Source organism: Pygocentrus nattereri, chromosome 17 (genome assembly GCF_015220715.1).
Source record: "Pygocentrus nattereri isolate fPygNat1 chromosome 17, fPygNat1.pri, whole genome shotgun sequence".
NCBI classification, from domain to species: Eukaryota; Metazoa; Chordata; class Actinopteri; order Characiformes; family Serrasalmidae; genus Pygocentrus; species Pygocentrus nattereri.
The window spans coordinates 26,616,158-26,638,921 of record NC_051227.1 but is presented as its reverse complement, the minus strand read 5'-3'; the positions used below and the strand labels follow the sequence as shown (position 1 = coordinate 26,638,921).

General features: G+C 42.1%; 1 protein-coding gene across 1 annotated transcript in view; it reads right to left on the bottom strand.

Moving 5' to 3' along the window:
* gbe1b (glucan (1,4-alpha-), branching enzyme 1b) overlaps positions 1 to 22,764 on the bottom strand; it is a 150,594-nt gene that overhangs the window by 102,285 nt on the left and 25,545 nt on the right. The window contains exons 4-5 of the mRNA XM_017696820.2: positions 16,673 to 16,798; positions 15,478 to 15,613 (exon numbers count right to left, since the gene is read on the bottom strand). Of these exons, the coding sequence (XP_017552309.1) occupies positions 15,478 to 15,613; positions 16,673 to 16,798 (262 nt within the window). The remainder of the gene's footprint in view (positions 1 to 15,477; positions 15,614 to 16,672; positions 16,799 to 22,764) is intronic.

Here is a 22,764-nt window from a genome sequence, read left to right as displayed (position 1 = left end):
GAATTTTTAAGCAGTGACATTGCTGGATTAAGAAGATTCTACTTCCAAAAATATCCAGCCAACATCATGGATGCAGAAAGTTGGGGTCCTAAGGAGGTTGCTGCACAGATTTATTTAGAAATAAAAAATAAATAAATAAAATAAATGAACTAAGATACACTGAGAGTAGTATCAAAAAAGTCTGAACACCCCTACTTAAAATCCATGTTTTGCTGAATTTTCTAAAGCAAACATATGTTAACATCCTCTAAACGTAACAAATTTAAATATGTTTTGTTTTCTGCTAATTTTAGTCCACAATTTCTGTTTACAGAAGTTTTACATACAAAGATAAGTAAAACATTAAATATAAAAGAGGCTACTAGTAATCTTTCATTCAACACCCCCATATGTTAAAATCAGGAAATAAATAATAACTGTGTATTAAAATGTGCAGAACTGTTAACTTACTCTCATGTAGAAAATCAACAAAACATGCAATTTGGCCGAGGCGCCTACATTTCTGCATACAAGAGTGTTGCTTGACTTTGGGTGAAGTTCGTATTTTGTGTATTACAACCCCAATTAGAAAGAAGTTGGGACGTTAGGTAAAACATAAATAAAAACAGAATACGATGATTTGAAAATCCTTTTCAACCTATACTCAATTATATATATGGGCGGCACGGTGGCGTGGTGGGTAGCGCTGTCGCTTCACAGCGAGGAGGGCCTGGGTTCAATTACCCGGCCGGGTGACCGGGGTCCTCTCTGTTTGCGTGTTCTCCCTGTGTCTGCGTGGGTTTTCTCTTGGTTTTCTCCCACAGTCCAAAGACATGCAGTCAGGCCGATTGGACATGCTAAATTGTCCCTGGGTGTGAGTGTGTGAGTGACTGTGTGTTTCTGCCCTGCGATGGACTGGCGACCTGTCCAGGCTCTGCCTTCCGCCCGATGACCGCTGGGATAGGCTCCAGCACCCCCCAACCCTGAGGGAGAAGCGGCTTAGAAAATGGATATATATATATATAAAATTTATTTTATATATATATATATATATATATATATATATATATATATATATATATATATATATATATATATATATATATATATATATATAGAATACTCTACAAAGACAAGATATTTAATGTTCAAATGGATAAACTTTGAATATTTGCAAAAAACAATACTCATTTTGAATTTGATGCCTGCAACACATTCCAAAGAAGTTGGGACAGGGGCAACAAAAGACTGGGAAAGTTGTGGAATGCTCAAAAAACACCTGTTTGGAACATTCCACAGGTGAACAGGTTAATTGGAAACAGGTGAGTGTCATGATTGGGTATAAAGGGAGCATCCCTGAAAGGCTCAGTTGTTCAAAAGCAAGGATGGGGCGAGGTTCACCACTTTGTGAACAACTGCGTGAGCAAATAGTCCAACAGTTTAAGAACAACATGCAATTGCAAGGAATTTAGGGATTTCATCATCTACAGTCCATAATATCATCAAAAGATTCAGAGAATCTGGAGAAATCTCTGCAAGTAAGCGGCAAGGCAGAAAACCATCATTGAATGCCAGTGACCCTCGATCCCTCAGGCGGCACTGCACTAAAAACTGACATCATTGTGTAACGGATATTACCACATGGGCTCAGGAACACTTCAGAAAACCATTGTCAGTGAACACAGTTCGTCTCTCCATCTACAAGTGCAAGTTAAAACTCTGCCACGCAAAGCAAAAGCCAGATATCAACAACACCCAGAAACGCCGCCGGCTTCTCTGGGCCCGAGCTCATCTGAGATGGACTGACACAAAGTGGAAAAGTGTCCTGTGGTCTGACGAGTCCACATTTCAAATTGTTTTTTGGAAATCATGGATGTCGTGTCCTCCTTACCAAAGAGGAAAAGGACTGTCCAGATTGTTATCAGCGCAAAGTTCAAAAGCCAGCATCTCTGATGGTGTGGGGGTGTGTTAGTGCCCATGGCATGGATAACTTGCACATCTGTGAAGGCTCCATTAATGTTGAAAGGTACATACAGGTTTTGGAGCAGGTTTTTGCTGCCATCCAAGCAACGTCTTTTTCAGGGACGTTCCTGCTTATTTCAGCAAGACAATGCCAAGCCACATTCTGCACGTGTTACAACAGCGTGGCTTCGTAGTAAAAGAGTGCGGGTACTAGACTGGCCTGCCTGCAGTCCAGACCTGTCTCCCATTGAAAATGTGTGGTGCATTATGAAGCGCAAAATACGACAACGGAGACCCCGGACTGTTGAGCAACTGAAGTTGTACATCAAGCAAGAACAGGAAAGAATTCCACCTACAAAGCTTCAACAATTAGTGCCCTCAGTTCCCAAACGCTTATTGAGTGTTGTTAAAAGGAAAGGTGATGTAACACAGCGGTAAACATGCCCCTGTCCCAACTTCTTTGGAATGTGTTGCAGGCATAAAATTCAAAATGAGTGAATATTTGCAAAAAACAATAAAGTTTATCCATTGGAACATTAAATATCTTGTCTTTGTAGACTATTCAATTGAGTATAGGTTGAAAAACATTTGCAAATCATCGTATTCTGTTTTTATTTATGTTTTACAAAATGTCCCAACTTCATTGGAATTGGGGTTGTGTTTATATACTTTCAAAAAGCACAGTAATCAAGCACTGCTTAAGTGGGTCTCTATTGGGCACAATTATATCCCCAACTCAGTGTGCATCCACGTATCCTCAACCACTGACCACTGATGAAGAACTACAGAAGGACTAAACACCAATACCTGCAAGTTGTATCAACAAAGTAATACAGAGACCAGTGGGAGTATACAGCATTTAAAAAGTCACAGCAACAATCACTCTACTACTGATGTTACTGAAGTGCTGTGAACAGTCCAACCAAATAATATCTGGTCAGCAGTTGTGCTATGGCGGTCCATTACCATTGGCAGATGCAGCAGAGTATCGTTAGCAAAACTGTGCAACAAGAGATGGGCGATAAACAGTAACTCTAAACCTACAAAGAGCATCTATAGAAGGTGTACCTGATAAAACGGACAATGATTGAACAAACACAATTCCAAAATAAAAAGTAGGGAAACAGGGACATGAAATGATAATAAAACAGAATTGTATTACATTGCAAACAGTACAAAAATAAAGCATTTGATGATTTATATCTATATATATATATATATATAGAAAAGTATAGAAGTTTTTTTTTTTTTTTTTTTTAATTAAGCATACGAAGCTTGCAACATGTTACAAAAAAGTTGGGACTGGAGCAAGTTTACCACGGTGTTATTTCACCTTTACTTTTAACACTTAATAGTTCATGGACTGAATACACAAATTGATCCAGTTTTAAAATTGGATTTTTTTTGTCAATCCTCTGCCACAAATGTTTTTTAACTGCACAACCGCATGTGGCCTTCATTGTTGGATTTCACACATGCTTTCAATATTCTAGACCTCAGATGTGCTGTGGTAACATGCAGGAAGTGGCTTTGTGTTGTCACGTTGAAATAAAACATGGACATCTGAAAAATGTGGTCCAGAAGACAGAAAATGATGATCCATATTGCATCCAGTGTTAATGGTGCCTTCACAAATGTGCAAGTTACCCAGTAATATTCCCCGAAACCACAACAGACTCTAAGGTTGTTGAGCTTAACACTGGTAAGAACCTTGAAGGTCCTTTTTTTTGGCCCTCTGAAAACAACATCCATGTTTTCCATTATCAATCAATCTATAGTTGTTCTTACTCTTAAATTGCTCCATCCTAATTTAGAACATTTTGCAGGCACTCGTTTCAGAGCATATTTACAAACAGCAATAAGTTGATAAGGTAAAATACTGCATGTCTTGTCTTTCTGTATTGGTTTTCATCCAAAAACAGGTTAAAGTTTTTTTTTTTTTTTGCAAGGTAAATGTACCTAAACTGGCAACTTATAGGAATGTTTCTTTATAAAGATTCTGCACTTCTTGAGGAGGTGCACTGACAAAACTAGCTGTTTTAAATGGAAAACCTAAGCATTCATCATGCAGCAATGACATTAAGCATTTGAGAGTAATGTTTGAAGGCTGCCTGAAAGTAGACACAACACTTTTCTGACATGTTTTTATTTCTGATCCCCACAAGCAGCTCAGGCTACGTGTTCCTCCCTTCTCCTTCACAACAAACATCCAGCAACCCCATCATCCTCACGCAACCCCAACAAACCACTGTCCCTGTTCAAACCTTTCCACACTTGACAGGTGAGCCTTTAGAAAGAAAGAAAGAAAAAAAAAAAAAAAAAAAAAAAAAAAAAAAAAAAAAGAGGCCAGAGCTCTTCTGCTGTTGCCACAAGCCCCAGCATCCTGTAGACAGGCTGTGGCCGTTGGGAGGCATGCAAGGGATGACTCACCAGGTCAGAAACATGCGTGCTCTGTGGCCGTGTGCTGACAGGCCTTTGAAAGAGCGCGGGAAGCAGAAGCGCTCTGAGGGAGCGCAGGCTGCCTTGGATTGTTTTTTGGAGAAGAGAGTGGTTTACTTATTTATTTATTTATTTATTTATTTATTTATTTAGGGAGCTTCTTCACTGCTTCAGAGAAAGTTTGGAGGGTTACTTTTTTTGATGAAGTGTGACAGCGAAGTGGGCTCTGAGGATGCTTCGCTCGGCTCACAGATGTACGTAAGCATGTGCACACACTCATACGTTCACTGTTATGTTCTCTCTCTCGCTCTCTTTCACACACACACACACACACACACACACACACACACACACACACACACACACACACACACACACACACACACACACACACACAAACATCTTGCATACTTTGTAAGGGCTTACATTTTTTCCATTGATTTTTGTATTACTGTAGCCAAGCAAAAACTGTACTGACCTAAACCTAACCTTAACCTCAGTATCCAAAAAGCAATTTTTCTGCTCTTTTTAGTTCCTCCAAAAAATATACTTTGTGGTGGAAACAACAAATGCTCAAGTGATGACCAGCAAGAAGTCCTCACTTAAGCAAAAATATCAAAAAGGACATCCTCTCAAGGCAAGATGTGCACATCCTCACAGGCACACAAAACACACACAATGAAGGACATTCATCTTCTGCAGTCTGTCAAAAAAGTCTTAGAAAACCAGTCTGGAGAACCGCCTTTACAGTAAGCACTACGGATATAAACCTGTGTCCTCACAACCATTCATTTAGTATTCTTTATCAAATCTTTAGGAGTCAAATCATCATGATTTGATTCTATTAATACGATCCACGATCATTTTTAAAAACACACTGTATGCCCACAGGTGACTGGACGAACTATTTACACAATACACAGAACAGCAACTTATGCCAAGACAGTTTATAAACATTTGGGCGCCCACCTCAATCGATACATCAGGACAAATAAGTTTGCAATGGAACAAGCACCCTTTCACTTGTTTAATTTATAGTCAAAATGACCATTAAACACAAGTTGTTCAGAAGAAAAAAAACCAAAAAAACCAAAACAAAACAGACAGAAGCCTTAACTACCAGCCTTTTCTTTCATTTCAGGTTCTCAAAAAAATAAGTAATTGAAAAAAGCTGCATGCTCTAAAAGTTCAGTTATAACTTCCCACAATCCAAGTAATCACAATTACAAATGATGAGTCAACAGCCCACAGAACCTTCCTCCACATCTCATATGTCTGGTTTTGGTGTCCTAGTGCAAATTCTTCAATAGCAACACATCCTTTCAGACCCATAGCTTGATTTTGTTCAAACTCTCAGAGAGGAAATCAAGTACTTTAAGTTTATCTGATGATGACAGTTTTGTTGCTCTACCAGGTTGGGTGTTTGTAGAAGCTCCATTTTCTCTACACCTTTAATAATTTTTTAAATTCAGTTTTTGGAAACTACTGTTTTTTCCACTTATTTTTCTTTGACTTTCCCCTTCCTTTTGCAAGTGGATTATTTTATATAAAGTCACCTCTGAATTATATTTTAGCCATTTTCAATGCTCATGAGAATGGAGGGCAGTTTAGATGTGTCTGGGTAGTTGCTTGCGTGAATGTTAATGCATCTTTGAGGTGGAACCAGCGACCCTTTTTGGAACAGATTTTGTTGAAAGCTGTAACCTGGTTTTAAGCCTGGAAGGACAGAACAGTTTAATTGGTGTAAGGGTGCACAAATTAAGTAGTGACAGATTTTATGTCCTTATTGTTGGTGTTCTGCGTGTTATTTCCTTAAAATGTGTTTTCTGCTATTTTCTTGATGCTACAATGTGAAAATCTTAAAGGGAGATTATGACTGGAAATGAAATACAAAGAGCTTCTAGGAATTTTGCACAGGACTGGTTACAAGAAATGTAATATATAAAATAATGTATAGAATATAAAAAACATCATTTTGGAGCCTTCCGATGCTTTGAGCTCTCAGCAGCTATTTATAATGCTACGAAAAAATGAACTCTGGTCCTCACCAAGCTTTTTTTTTTTTTTACATTTGAAAATAGCTCAAAAACTCTATTTTTGCCAAAAAAATAGGCCCATGCCTACTTTGTTAAATATCATTGTAACTAATTATAATCAATTCTAATTCAAAATCCATGCAGAATTGCCACGTTCATAATGATGCATCCATGCATTGTCACAGCCTCAGTAAGCACCAGTTTCATCATCAGATGTTTCCTTCTTAATGATTTACACAGACCATCTACTCAGCATAAGCAAACACATGACGTGGTCACTCTACAGTCATATTTCTATTTTCGTATCTTTATGCAATGGGCTTCTGTTTAAGGCGCAGTGTGATGGAACACTACCTTTGATGTGACAGTTTCTCACTCTGCTGAGTCTCAAAGGTGCTCTTTCAAGACTGAGGTTTAAATAAATGCTTTCTAAAGTCAGCAAACTCTCACTAGAGACACAGCACAAACAATTAAGACATAAAAATGGCCTAGAATTCAAATAATTGTGTCCCTTCTGAAAACCACTCAAAGGATAAATTAGACTCAAACAGAAGTGCTCACACTTCTGTTAAATTTTGTACTTATTCTCAAATAAGCAAAACAATATTTTTCAAGAGTTTCAGTTTTTACCATATCCAAGTTAACTAGGGGTGTAAAAATAGATCCACGAATCACGATCCAGGCATGTTTGTGTCTTAATTGTTTGTGCTGCGTCTCTAGTGTGAGGTTGCTGACTTTAGAAAGCGTTTATTTAAACCTCCATCTGTGTGAATGAGCGCCTTTGAAACTCTGCGGTGAGAAGAACAGTCACATCAAAGGTGCTCCATTACTAGGCCTGTCACGATCATGAAATTCGAGCTGACGATTAAGTGCCATATAAATAACTATGATTAACATGCTCGTCTTATTTCTTCATCATATGCAACTCTTATCCCTTTTTCACATTAGCCATGAAATGCACTTTTGGAAGTCCCTCAGTGGAACTATGTATGTTTTTGTTTTTTTTTTGTTTTTTTTTTTAAATGACACTGATGGAACATATTTCAATGGAAATGTATGATTTGCACTAGGGGTTCTCAAACTTTTGCAACTCACAGTCCTCACAACTGACCACCAACACTTCTGAAGATTTAATCAGCCCAACGATTTCAGATTCAAGCAAATGTATCACAATAATCAATGTAGCTGATAGAACTTCACCTGACACATTCACCAAACATAATAACTACCAAAAAGAAACACTTATTAATGTCTGACTGTAGCCTTTTATCCATTATGGATGAATTATGCCCAATCAAAAAAGAGAATTGTTTTACATTGACTTGCACTGAAAATATAAAAATATCTATTTAGACATGTCAGACATGCATTTTGACCAAACAAAACTAAAAGAGTTTGACCTAAATATTTAGGTCCTTTTTTACTTTTAATTATTACAAAGGAATTTTTAAACTTTCATATTTAAAATCATTGGTGTGCTTAAATATCTATATGTTATAAGGAAGATTTGCAAATAGCAGTATCACAAGCAAGATTACTGGAGATAAACAACAGTCACTCCAGAACTTATACCTCAGATTCGCAACCATTAAGGCAACCCAGATCTACAAGGACCCTACCCACCCCCTTCATTCATCATTCCAGTTGTTGCCTTCGGGCAGGAGACTTAAGGTCCCACTAGCCAGGAAGAATGGGTACATAAAAATAATTTGTGTCCACTGCTGTTTTGTTCTGAGCATTTTGAATAAGGACATAATAAGTAACACCCTACATAGTTCATGTGCACTGTTGCTATAAGTGTTTTATGTGTCTAAGAATGTATTTCTGTGCCAGATTGCCAAAGACAAATTTCCATTTCATGCAAATCTAATGGACAATAAAGTTTTCTTATCTTATAACTTGTACTTAATGGCCAATCTGACTATCCATCCATCCATCCATCATCTTCCGCTTCTCCGGGGTTCGGGTCGCGGGGGTAGCATCCTAAGTAATGAGGCCCAGACCTCCCTTTCCCCAGCCACTTCCACTAGCTCTCCAAGGGAGATTCCGAGGCGTTCCCAGGCCAGCTGGGGGATATAGTCGCGCCTGCGTGTCCTGGGTCTTCCCTTGGGGTCCTTGGGGTCCTCCCCAAGGGAGGCATCCAGGAGGCATCCTAACCAGATGCCCGAACCACCTCAGCTGGCTCCTCTCGACGTGGAGAAGCAGCGGCTCTACTCCGAGTCCCTCCCGGATGACCGAACTTCTCATCCTATCTCAAAGGGAGAGTCCAGACACCCTGCGGAGGAAACTCATTTCGGCCGCTTGTACTCGCAATCTCGTTCTTACGGTCATTACCCAAAGCTCATGACCATAGGTGAGGGTGGGAACGTAGATCAACCAGTAAATCGAGAGCCTTGCCTTATGGCTCAGCTCTTTCTTTACCACAACAGACCGGTAAAGAGCCCGCATCACTGCTGACCCAGCAACAATCCACCTGTCAATTTCACGCTCCCTTGTACCATCACTCATGAACAAGACCCCAAGATACTTAAACTCCTCCACTTGAGGCAAGAGCTCATCGCCGAACCAGAGAGGGCTCTCCATCCTTTCCCGCCTGAGAACTATGGCCTCGGATTTGGCAGTACTGATCGTCATCCCAGCCGCTTCACACTCAGCTGCAAACCGATCCAGCAAAAGCTGAAGTTCACGGCCTGATGTCCCCAATAGGACCACATCATCTGCAAACAGAAATAGCGCCTAGAAATTCTATCCATAAAAATTATGAATAGAATCGGTGCCAAAGGGCAGCCCTGACAGAGTCCAACTCTCACTGGGAACGAGTCTGACTTGCTGCCGGCCATGCGAACCACACTCCAGCTTTGTTTGTACAGGGCCTGAATGGCTCATAGCAAAGAGCCATGTGTTCCACGACCAGGGCGGAACCCACACTGCTCCTCCTGAATCCGAGGTTTGACTATAAGCCGGACTCTCTTCTCCAGTACCCCTGCATAGACCTTACCAGGGAGGCTGAGGAGTGTGATTCCCCTGTAGTTAGAACACACCCTCCGGTCCCCCTTTGTAAAAAGAGGCACCACCACCCCAGTCTGCCAATCCAGTGGCACCGCCCCCGATGTCCATGCAATGTTGAAAAGGCGTGTCAGCCAAGACAGCCCCACAACATCCAGAGCCTTGAGGAACTTGGGACGGATCTCATCCACCCCTGGAGCCCTGCCGCCAAGGAGCTTTTTAACTACCTTAGCGACTTCGGCCTCAGTAATGGACAAGCCTATTCCCGTGTCCCCAGACTCTGCCTCCTCACTGGAGAATGTGTCAGTGGGATTGAGAAGGTCCTCAAAGTATTCCTTCCACCAATGACGTCATCAGTCGAAGTCAACAGCACACCATCTTCCTTATATACAGTGCTAGTGGCACACTGCTTTCCCCTTCGCCTGACGCCTGAGTCGCCTGACGGTTTGCCAGAATCTTTTCTGAGCCGACTTAAAGTCACTTTCCAAGGCCTCACCAAACTCTTCCCACAAGCGGGTTTTTGCCTTGGCGATGACTGAAGCCGCAGATCGCTTGGCCTGTCAATACCTGCCAGCAGCCTCTGGTGTTCTACAGGCCAACTATGCCCAACCTGGGGTGTCCACCACTGGGTTAGAGGATTACCGTCCCGACAGGCACCAACTACCTTGCGACCACAGCTACAGTCAGCCGCTTCAACAATGGAGGAGCGGAACATGGCCCATTCTGAGTCAATGTCTCTCACCTCCCCCGATATCTGATCAAAGTTCTGACGGAGGTGTGAGTTGAAGATCAATCTGACAGGTTCTTCTGCCAGACTATATGTTTGGGTTTGCCTGGTCTGACCGGCATCTTCCCCCACCACCTGAACCAACTCACCACCAGGTGGTGATCAGTTGACAGCTCAGCTCCTCTCTTTACCCGAGTGTCCAAAACACATGGCCGCAAGTCCGATGACACGACTACAAAGTCAATCATTGAACTGCGGCCTAGGGTGTCCTGGTGCCATGTGCACTTATGGACATCCTTGTGTTCAAACATGGTGTTCGTTATGGACAAACTGTGATTTGCGCAGAAGTCCAAAAACTGAACACCACTCGGGTTCAGATCAGAGAGGCCATTCCTCCCAATCACACCCCTCCAGGTCTCACTGTCGTTGCCCACGTGAGCGTTGAAGTCCCCCAGTAGAACAATAGAGTCTCCAGGAGGAGCACTTTCAAGCACCCTTCCCAAGGACTCTAGGAAGGAACAGTCAGGACCCGTTCCCCAACCCGAAGGCGTAGGGAAGCTACCCTCTCGTCCACTGGAGAAAACCCCCAACATACAGTTACATTACCAATCTGACTAGAAATTCAATAAATGAAGGGTGGTCTTTTGCACAGTACTGTATATACAAAGAAAAATTGATGATATAAACACATAACATTAATAAATGGGCAAATGTTGCAAACTACAAAAACAGCAAACAGAAACCTTCACTGAAACTATTAAACAGAGGATCCAAAATTTGCACTTTATCTGCCAAACCACCACAGCAGCCCCTCAGAGATTTCTCCTGCAGTGGATATGTGCTTGTGAGCAGTCAAAGCTCTCTCACTCACCCTTTCTCACTTGCTCACATACACAAACAAATCTACATGCAAGCTCAAACACACAGAAGAGACACTAATGACCACTTTACATGCCAGTGGCAGGCTGGAAACAGGGGTTTGACCTGCAGAAGGGCCTGCAGAAGAGGCTGAGCGCAGACAGAGCTGAGAGAGCTCACTGTGCACAGCTCCTCCACGCTTCTAATGCAGGTGACAGTGGCTCATCCTCCGCACGTCAGGGTTGCCAGGTTAAGCACCGCTGCCACTCCGGCCCTGGCTGATGGAGGAACACTGGCAGATGGAAAACAACCTCTCTTGGCATTGAGTTGGGTGGGGAAAAAAGATTTTTTTAAACTAACAAGGAATGCAAAAGTAGAAAAAAAAAAAAAAAAAAAAAGACTTCAGAGTTTTCTGACTTGACAGTTTTCACCTCATCTTTTAAGGGGGTGTGGAGCGTACCAAGCACACTGTATGAATAAAAATGCAACGTAGATTCCCTCACAAAGAAACAGAGCAAAAGAAATATTATCACCAACAAAACAGTAATATATTATATATTGCTTTAACCCTTAGAGGCTGAGAGGTATTACTTGTACTGCTATAATATGTAATTACATATTTAATTACATACCAAATTACAATTACATTTGATCTTTCATAAGATTCTCCTCTCCTGGAGCTTTTTGTTTCAATGTCAAGCGGAGACCAAAAAAAGGTAAAAGGATGGTTTTCTTTCTCGTAAAACAAGACTGTACTCACATCAGTTATTTTTCCTGAAATGTAAATCTCAATAAAAGATCTTGACAAATGTGGTCCTCTCCTTGGATCACCACCTTATCGTGGTGGAGGGGTTTGCGTGCTTGAATGATCTTAGGAGCTATGTTGTCTGGAGCAAAAGCTCCTGGTAGGGTCTCCCATGGCAAACTGGTCCTAGGTGACAGGTCAGACAAAGTGTGATCCATAATAACCCCTATGAAGACACAAAAGCAGGACTTGTGTACCCTGCCCGGAACAGGGTTACCGGGGCCCCACCCTGGAGCCAGGCCTGGGGGAGGGGCTCGCCAGCGAGCGTCTGGTGGCCGGGCATTTACTCATGGTGCCCGGCCGGGCCCAGCCCGAAGGAGTTACATGAGTCCCCCCTCCCATCGACCCACCACCAATGGGAGGGGCAGTAGTAGGGGTTCGGTGCGTTGTGGATCGGGCAGTGTCCGAAGGCGTGGGCCTTGGCGTTCTGATCCTCGGTTGCTGAAACTGGCTTTTGGAACTTGGAACGTTACCTCACTGGCGGGGAAAGAGCCTGAGTTGGTGCGCGAGGTTGAGAGATACCGGCTAGATATAGTCGGGCTCACCTCAACACACAGCTTGGGCTCTGGGTCCAATCTCCTTGAGAGGGGCTGGACTTTATTCTTTTCTGGAGTTGCCCATGGTGAGAGGCGGCGGGCAGGTGTGGGCTTTCTCATAGCCCCTCGACTCGGTGCCTGTATGTTGGGGTTTTCTCCGGTGGACGAGAGGGTAGCTTCCCTACGCCTTCGGGTTGGGGAACGGGTCCTGACTGTTGTCTGTGCTTATGCACCGAACAGCAGTTCAGAGTACCCAGCCTTCTTAGAGTCCTTGGGAAGGGTGCTTGAAAGTGCTCCTCCTGGAGACTCTATTGTCCTACTGGGGGACTTCAACGCTCACGTGGGCAATGACAGTGAGACCTGGAGGGGTGTGATTGGGAGGAATGGCCTCTCTGATCTGAACCCGAGTGGTGTTCAGTTTTTGGACTTCTGCGCAAACCACAGTTTGTCCATCACGAACACCATGTTTGAACACAAGGATGTCCATAAGTGCACATGGCACCAGGACACCCTAGGCCGCAGTTCAATGATTGACTTTGTAGTCGTGTCAGCGGACTTGCGGCCATGTGTTTTGGACACTCGGGTAAAGAGAGGAGCTGAGCTGTCAACTGATCACCACCTGGTGGTGAGTTGGATCAGGTGGTGGGGGAAGATGCCGGTCAGACCAGGCAAGCCCAAACGTATAGTGAGGGTTTGCTGGGAACGTCTAGCAGAAGAACCTGTCAGATTGATCTTCAACTCACACCTCCGTCAGAACTTTGACCAGATATCGGGGGAGGTGGGGGACATTGACTCAGAATGGGCCATGTTCCGTTCCTCCATTGCTGAAGCGGCTGACTGTAGCTGTGGCCGTAAGGTAGTTGGTGCCTGTCGGAGCGGTAATCCTCGAACCCGGTGGTGGACACCCCAGGTGAGAGATGCCGTCAAGCTGAAGAAGGAGTCCTACCGGGCATGGTTGGCCTGTGGGACACCAGAGGCAGCTGGCAGGTATTGACAGGCCAAGCGATCTGCGGCTTCAATTGTCGCCAAGGCAAAAACCCGTGTATGGGAGGAGTTTGGTGAGGCCTTGGAAAGTGACTTTAAGTCGGCTCCGAAAAGATTCTGGCAAACCGTCAGGCGACTCAGAAGGGGAAAGCAGTGTGCCACTAGCACTGTATATAGTGGAGATGGTGTGCTGCTGACTTTGACTGAAGACGTCATTGGGCGGTGGAAGGAGTACTTTGAGGACCTTCTCAATCCCACCGACACATTCTCCAGTGAGGAGACTGAGTCTGGAGACATGGGAATAGGCTTGTCCATTACTGAGGCCGAAGTCGCTAAGGTAGTTAAGAAGCTCCTTGGTGGCAAGGCTCCAGGGGTGGATGAGATCCGCCCTGAGTTCCTCAAGGCTCTGGATGTTGTGGGGCTGTCTTGGCTGACACGCCTTTTCAACATTGCGTGGACATCGGGGGCGGTGCCACTGGATTGGCAGACTGGGGTGGTGGTGCCTCTTTTTAAAAAAGGGGACCGGAGGGTGTGTTCCAACTACAGGGGAATCACACTCCTCAGCCTCCCTGGCAAGGTCTATGCAGGGGTACTGGAGAAGAGAGTCTGGCTTATAGTCGAACCTCGGATCCAGGAGGAGCAGTGCGGGTTCCGCCCTGGTCGTGGAACACTGGACCAACTCTTCACCCTCTCCAGGATTCTGGAGGGTTCATGGGAGTTTGCCCAACCAGTCCACATGTGCTTTGTGGATCTGGAGAAGGCATTCGACTGTGTTCCCCAGGGTATTCTGTGGGAGGTGCTTCGGGAGTACGGGGTACATGGCTCTTTGCTACGAGCCATTCAGGCCCTGTACAAACAAAGCAGGAGTTTGGCTCGCATGGCCGGCAGTAAGTCAGACTCGTTCCCAGTGAGAGTTGGACTCCGTCAGGGCTGCCCTTTGTCAACGATTCTATTCATAATTTTTATGGATAGAATTTCTAGGCGCAGTCAAGGGATGGAGGGTGTCCGGTTTGGTGACCTCAGGGTCACATCGCTGCTGTTTGCAGATGATGTGGTCCTATTGGGGACATCAGGCCGCGAACTTCAGCTTTCGCTGGATCGGTTTGCAGCCGAGTGTGAAGCGGCTGGGATGAGAATCAGTACCTCTAAATACGAGACCATGGTTCTCAGGCGGAAAAGGGTGGAGAGCCCTCTCTGGGTCGGGGATAGGCTCTTGCCTCAAGTGGAGGAGTTTAAGTATCTCGGGGTCTTGTTCACGAGTGATGGTACAAGGGTGCGGGAGATTGACAGGCGGATTGGTGCTGGGTCAGCAGTGATGCGGGCTCTTTACCGGTCTGTTGTGGTAAAGAAAGAGCTGAGCCATAAGGCAAGGCTCTCGATTTACCGGTCGATCTACGTTCCCACCCTCACCTATGGTCATGAGCTTTGGGTAATGACCGAAAGAATAAGATCGCGAATACAAGCGGCCGAAATGAGTTTCCTCCGCAGGGTGTCTGGACTCTCCCTTAGAGATAGGGTGAGAAGTTCAGTCATCCGGGAGGGACTCGGAGTAGAGCCGCTGCTTCTTCACGTCGAGAGGAGCCAGCTGAGGTGATTCGGGCATCTGGGGAAGACCCAGGACACGCTGGCGCGACTATATCGCCCAGCTGGCCTGGGAGCGCCTCGGAATCCCCCTTGGAGAGCTGGTGGAAGTGGCTGGGGAAAGGGAGGTCTGGGCTTCATTGCTTAGGATGCTGCCCCCGCGACCCGAACCCCGGAGAAGCGGAAGATAATGGATGGATGGATGGATGGATGGACAAATGTGGTATCTGGTGAAAGTTTAGAATAAACGCTTCCAATAGAATCTCTTCACCTCTTTGAGAGGGAAGTAATATAGCCGCAACCTCCTAAGAGTTGAGTTTATATTAACGGTGTTAAATTTGCTACTGTAATCAAATGTTAGTTAACTCCTTAAACTGTAACTTACTCATTTATTAATCTTAGGTCTTTTTACTCAGCAACTGAAATAAATTCTTTAACAGCTACTATAAAACCAATGTGTGCTAAGAGTGAGGAATTGTACTGTGTGTGCTCACAGAAGCCCACAAGCACAAGAATATAAACCGATAGCCAATTGCAATCAATCTTAACTAAGAAATATCTCACCGAGGTCTTTAATTCGAGGCAGGACATTGTGTGTGAAGTTGCTGTAAGACGCAATTTTGCCCTCTGGTGATGCGATGCCAACATGAGACTCGTAGATCCGTAAGCTACGGGGCTTCCGTGGCCGAGGATGCTTGTGCTGAAACACAGGAACAAGAAGACACACCCTCAATCCTCAAATAAATACTGTATCATGCAGGTTCCGTACTGCAGCTTAGAGGAATAACAGTAAACCTCTGAGGCCAGGGATGCTCAAACTGAGCTTAACACAGTAGTCAAGCATTTAGCAATTAGTGCTGCAATGGTGTGTGTATATATATATATATATATATATATATATACACACACACACACATACATACACACACACACACACACACACACACACACACACACACACACATATATATATACATACATACACACACACGCATATATACATACATACATACATACATACACACACGCTTACTTTACTACACTTCATATAAAACAAAGTTTCTGGACAGAAAGCATGTTTATTTTCTCCAGCAGATGATGATATACTGCACACAATATCACCTGCCTAGTTGAAGGCGGCAATTTTCGTTTTTGGCCAAAAGAGGAAAAAAGATAGGAAATGAAGTGTCACAATGTAGACAACACTGTGTCCTTCCCTCTCCTGCACAGGGCAACACAGATGCATTCAGTCAGAGCAGCAGCAGATCAAAAGTGAAACAATCAAACACTGCCCACTGCAGCTAACCGTTATCAGTAAAAACAAAGTGCATCTGTATCTCTTCAATTTAGATTTTTAATTTGTGAACTAAAGATGATTCACTGCAATTTAAAGTAATACTTCAACATTGTTAACTATAAAAAACATGTTGTACAGACAAACACCCTTTTGATTGTTTCACTTTTGTACATTTTTATAGATAACAGTGCATCATGTGGCATCAGTAACTCCATAAGCAAGTCTACATAAAACCCCATTTGAATGTATTTAAGTTGACATGATGCTAGCTGCTGACTAACTGTCCATCACCTATTAACTACATTACAATCACAGCTCCAGCGCTAAACCAAAGAACCAAACATGGCCTGGCTGATTAACTACAACTGGGATTTGGGGAGGAAACAATATAAATGTTTTTTTTTTTGGCAGAATTATCACTTTAAGACCTGCAGCGCATTCAGCACCAGCAGGATTACTTACCATGTAAGGCTGAGGAGGGTCCCAGAATACCCAGTCATACACCACAGAAGTGTTAACCTTGGTCACGTACGTTGCCCAAGGAGAAATTCGATATAACCGCTCACCTTCTTTGGTGTGAACCACCACCTAGTGAGGGAGACAAACGAGTGTGTTACAGCAAGGGCAGTCAGGACAGATGCATGCAGTAGGTATGAGTGAAGGGCATTCAATGCAAGGCTATGAGAGAAAGAGAGAACCAAAAAAAAAAAAAAGTAGAATGGGAAGAAATATTTTTTGCACACAGAGGTGACACCTTCATAAAAGAGCTTAGTATAAAACAAATACATCTGGTAAAATATTAACTACTGGAATTACTTTTCATATTACATATAAAATACACCAACACCAACATCATGATTTGTGCGTTAAAGTGAAAATCTAATAGAACATCATACCATATCATAATACAACCTTATACAGATACTGTACATTGCATGCAATGCAATTGTTTATATCTGCACGTAGTGGCAGATAAAAATCTGAAGCCTGTAATACTATTTTCTCAAATCATAGATTGCCAGACAGAGAAACAGAGTTTTCTGGTACGTGGTTGCGGGTGTGTGTGTGTAATTGGATCGCCTGGCATTCTGACCTTTCAAGGTAAGCAGAGATTATGAATTATATTCAAGGAAGATATTTTTTTCTGGATCTGCTTCATGGTCAACATCACTTGAAAGCATGAGACATCCACTAAACATATTTAAATCTCCTCAATGTTTTTCTTCTCAAAAGGAAGCGCGCTCTGACCTACACAGTAGAGAGGATGTTGGCTAACGCAGACAAATCATTGGCTACATAGTTATTTGATCCTGGATGTACTATTGTGGGAGGTTATTTATAGCCACACTACCTTTATTTAGCTTACGCAGGAAGAATATGACTTGCTTTTGCGCAACAGTGTAACAAAGATCAAGGTTTTAGTCTCAAAGAGGTTAATGTGTTCATTCACAAACACAGAGCTGAACTACTTTATGGGGAAAGAAATCATAAATTACAATATTTTAAGGCTGAAACTGAGATATCTGAAGAGAAAAAAAAAAAAGAAGTAAGTAAATTTACCCAGGTAATCCATACTCAAATTACTAAATATCACTCTAGTTTTGGAAAGGCTGTACTTAGAAAATTACAGTTTGCAAACTGCCCCAAGTTATGGTTGCTCTGTTTATTAAACTTTCACAACTCAGGCCACGGGTAACATCAGTAGCACGTGCTAACACAGTACAAAAGGTCGGTAGCACAAAGGAAGCAACCAGAGGAGGACCTCTGAAATGATTTTATTACACACAAATGAATGTGCTTTAGAAAATGCTCAGTGCACACACACATTTTCAAGAACTAGTAAAATGAAAGTAGGTCAATTTAAATAAAAACGGATTCTGGAAACCATGTTTACATTAATCAGACCAGGGAATTCAGAATAAATGGATTTTAAAGCAAGAGGTTTTTATGTCTAATAAGAAGGAGGTTTGAGTGACCTAAGCTAACCCCCCTTCTGGTGAGCTAATGTTGTATGATGTTATATGTGTAGTATTATATGCTGAGGAGGTTTCCTCTTATGCCCTAAAGCTGTGTGTAAAATACACAACTTATAAAGCCCAAACAGAGAACATCACACACTTAATGTCAAAATCTCTCGTCTTTTTGTCATGAGGGGGCTCACACTAGACAAGGTGAAAAAATTAAATAGAGCATCAAAAGTTTTGGTTATGAAAAAGTAAATATATATATAAAAAAATCCCAGAACTCACTTCACATGATACAAACAAAGCTTAACTTGACGAGACCCATTTGTGTTTTTATGCACCCACAATAGGGGTGGGCGATATGGCTCTAAAATAATATCACGATATTTCAGGGTATTTTTGCAATAACGATATTTTTGGCAATATGACAAAACACTGAATAACATTTTATTAATGTCAAAAACATGCTATTGCAACAAAATAAATGTTAATGTTTTATTTAGTATAAATGTTTCAAATCTTCAGTGGACACAAAAAAAAAAAAAAAAAGATTCTGATTGAGATATTAGTCGGATTATTAACAGATTATTAGGATGCATGTAAACGCGGCTATCGGCTGTTCAGCCCTCTTCGCTGCATTAGCCACGTTTAATAGAGTACGGAATAGAATACGTCCATGTAAACACCTTAATCGGAATAGTCTAGTCCGATTGAGGCCATTCGGAATGCAATTTCTATCCAATTGAACCAGGTGGGTAAACCTCTAAATAATCCATTAAATACAAGAATGATATCCGTGTAAACGTCGGAATCCGATTACACTCCAATCGTAAGGCGTAAGAACGTTCTGCACATGCGTGGCGCGTCATAGCAGAAGCTTTATACCGCTCAACATGGAGGAGCAGAAACTGGTCTGTAGAGGAGACGAGGTTTATACTCTGTACTTTACAAGACGGCGGTGGGACAGACGTCCAACTTATGTGCCTCAGAACACGACGTCTTCCTCTCGACATTATTTTAAAGCCATTAAAAACACACGTGCGCCAACTGGAAACCAGAGGTGGACTGTAACTAAGTAAATGTAATTCATTACTGTACTTAAGTAGTCTTTTCGTGTATCTGTACTTTACTTAAGTTTTTCCATTCTGGGTAACTTTTTACTTTTCACTCCACTACATTTCAAAGTCAAAAATCTCACTTTTTACTCTACTACAATGTGAGAAATCTGTCGTTCCTTTTGGTTTATGTGTGAAACATGTTAAAGCGTGAAGCAAGAGCACCAATCAGGGCACAGCGGTCATTGTGTTTAGAGCTGGTTTTGACCTGTTGGTCATACCGACCCAGTGCAGCACACGGTTCAACATCAGTGCAGCAGCATAAAAGTTTGAGAGCACATGCGTCACCTAAATGATGAACTAACCTAACTTTGTGTAAATAGACCACAATATAGAAATATGTCCACACATGCAGTCGTGACTGGCGTGTTTCTTTTTTTCTGAATTTATACAAACACTTTCATTTTATACTAAATTAGTTTCGGTTAGTTTATGTTATGAACAGAGACCTACAGATCAACATAGTAAAGGAAAACTCATTTGTGATCCTGAGTTTAAAGACAGTTTTTATTCAACTTGTAACTAATTTACAAATAAATCTTAAACTGAAACTTTGCTTGCTTGTAAAAAGGCTTTTAGAGCCACTCGGTTCTACCTGATGGAAACTGGTTTGCCTTTTGTGTTTTGTGACTCGCAATCACATCATTTTAATAGTGTCAGACTAATTAATGACGTTCTATTAAAAAGACTGGTTTACCAAGAGAGACACTGGAGGATTTTCACCTAAAATTAGTTCATGAAACCAGTCTTGTTAAAACAATGATAACAGGACATCAGAGTACGGAATAGAATACGTCCATGTAAACACCTTAATCGGAATAGTCTAGTCCGATTGAACCAGGTGGGTAAACCTCTAAATAATCCGTTAAATAGAAGAATAATATCCGTGTAAACGTCGGAATCCGATTACACTCCAATCGGAAGGCGTAAGAACATAATTAATCTTTTAGTACTTTTACTTTCGATACTTAAGTACATTTGAATGCAAATACTTCTGTACTTTTACTCAAGTTGAGGTCTAGAGTAAGGACTTCTACTTCTACTGGAGTAATATAATATCCTCAGTCTGAATCTGTAATCCGATTGTATTAAACCGGATTGGCAAAAATCTTTGTATGTAAACACAGCCATGTTTGATTTTCCTCATACTCAACTGAGTGCTTCTGCTTGAGGTGGTGAAACAGATTAGTTGTGTTTCCCCCTTTTGTTGTTACAGGCTTCTTGCATACCTTGCATATTACTGTGATCTGATGTACAGCCGAGATTTTATAACCAAACCATCTCAACTCTACTGATGTCACTCCCCTTTTTGGGAGAAACTCCACCACAGAGCTGCTTTGTGCCATACTTCTTTCTGTTCCAGAATGACTCACACAACGAACGTACGCCATGTGAGTGACATCATTACGTCAACAAGTCAGAATATCACTGTTATTATGATATGGATTTTTTTTTATTGTTTAGAAAGTTATACCGGTATTATCGTGAACGATACGATATGGTACACCCCAAACCCACAATAAGCAAAAATTCAAACTCAGGTCAAGTATGTAGTTTAGACATACAGATATCAGAGTGAGAGCTGAAGAAATGGTTTAAAACAAGCTGGCAGCTGAAATAAAATTGTGAAGAGTAACTATTTGCCTGTGTTCAAAAAGCAGCTCCTCTGTTTCCACAGTACACAGTGCTGATCATTTTTTCTATTCACTCCTCTAGTTCTCTCAGTGTCTGCTGCCTGAATCACTCATTGAGTTATATCACAGACTAACTCGTACTACAGGACGTGAGAACGTTTTGTGTCTTAAAAATAAAAATACTGTATGAACATATTAGAAAAGAAGTCTTTAAATGCGTGCTCCTTTTACACTTAAGCATTTCTACGTCTAACCATTAAATTTTTTTTTTCTAAATAATTTGAAAACGCCAGCCATCATTTACAGTGTGTCAAATTTTCATGATGAACAGACCAAAAATTGATCTATAATTATGTAAAAAAAAAATCTTGTTATATTAACTTATATTAAGAGTTTTTTCCCCTCTTCTGTCAAATTACTAACTGGCAGAGATACACGGTTTTGTTTGGACAGCAGCGATATTAAAACTGAGATATACCCTCTTTCATATAGAGAACACATTACGGTTAAAATGGTCCTTTCCACCAAAATAAAAATGTTGCCTTGATTACTCAAAACATCTGTGGCCAGTCAAGATGCTCACAGCGCACAATAAAACATGCAGTATGGTATGCATGGTGCTTATTTCTGCAATATTAGTATTTTGAAGGGCCGATACTGTGACAATGATTAACAAACGATATATATATTGTGTAGCCCCAACAGACCAGCACACACACAGAAGCAGAGCAAGTTCGCAGGCATTGACTTATTACAGTCACATTTTCAATTTCCATCAGCCTCTCCAAACACAAGTAAAAAGAAGCGGGTGTTGGTTTGTGTGCAGTCTGCTGTTCTAATCCAACTTACTTAAAGTCCCCCCCTCTTCTGCGCCTACAGTCATGCACTGTCACGGCGCAGTCAGCATGGGAGCACAGATCGATGCTGGAGCATTTCTCACAGCATGAACACACCCGAAGGCACTCTCTCTCTTTCTCTCTCTCTCTCAGGATGGATCATTTGATGGTGCCTTCCCTCAGCTACCATAGAGAGGTAATGACTTGCCCATTGTCCCCTGCAGATGACCCATGGAGCAGTGTCCCACTGGGACACAGTCATTAGCACCATCTCTCTAGAGGCTACGCAACCCCGTCACACTGCAGGCCTCGCACCATTTATACAATTACTGCCAAACCACTGGATGAATGAAGGGAAGCGCTGCCAGACAGACTGACTGAGAGAGAGAGTGACAGGCGCAGACTGTGCCACTGAAAAAGAAGAAGTGCTAAAAGAGTAAATAATGACAAGTGGTGACGTTGTGCTGTGTAGATGCACATATGAACTGATTTAAAGGGCCTTTATCATGGAAAATACACATCTTTTAAACATTTGAGTTTGAAGTTGTATAAAAATTTAAAGCTTCATTCATTTATAAGGAAACTAAAGCTACAAAAACACAGCTCATTTTGAATTCATTGTCTTAGTAATGTCACACACATCTGCCTATTCAGCCTACAGCAGTTCAGCTCAACCATTCATGGTAAAATTAGAAGGAATGTTTCATTCTGAACTGCATTTTGAATGAACAATAAAAAGCAGCCAATCAGAAAACAAGTCATTTACATAGATCAGTTTTAAGCACTTAAAATCCCAGGCTTATTACATATTAAGGCTTATTATTCAAGAACTACAGGAACTTTAATGCAAACTGAGTGAGCTATTTTTATGTTATGTGTGTTATAAAACTTTGGGCCTGCCAGTGAGCCCCAGCTATTTAAAGGGGTTAAAAGCATGGCAGGGGAAACAGCTTGTTTGTAAGAGCTAAAGAGAGATGGACAAGTACAAATATTTTTGGAATTTAA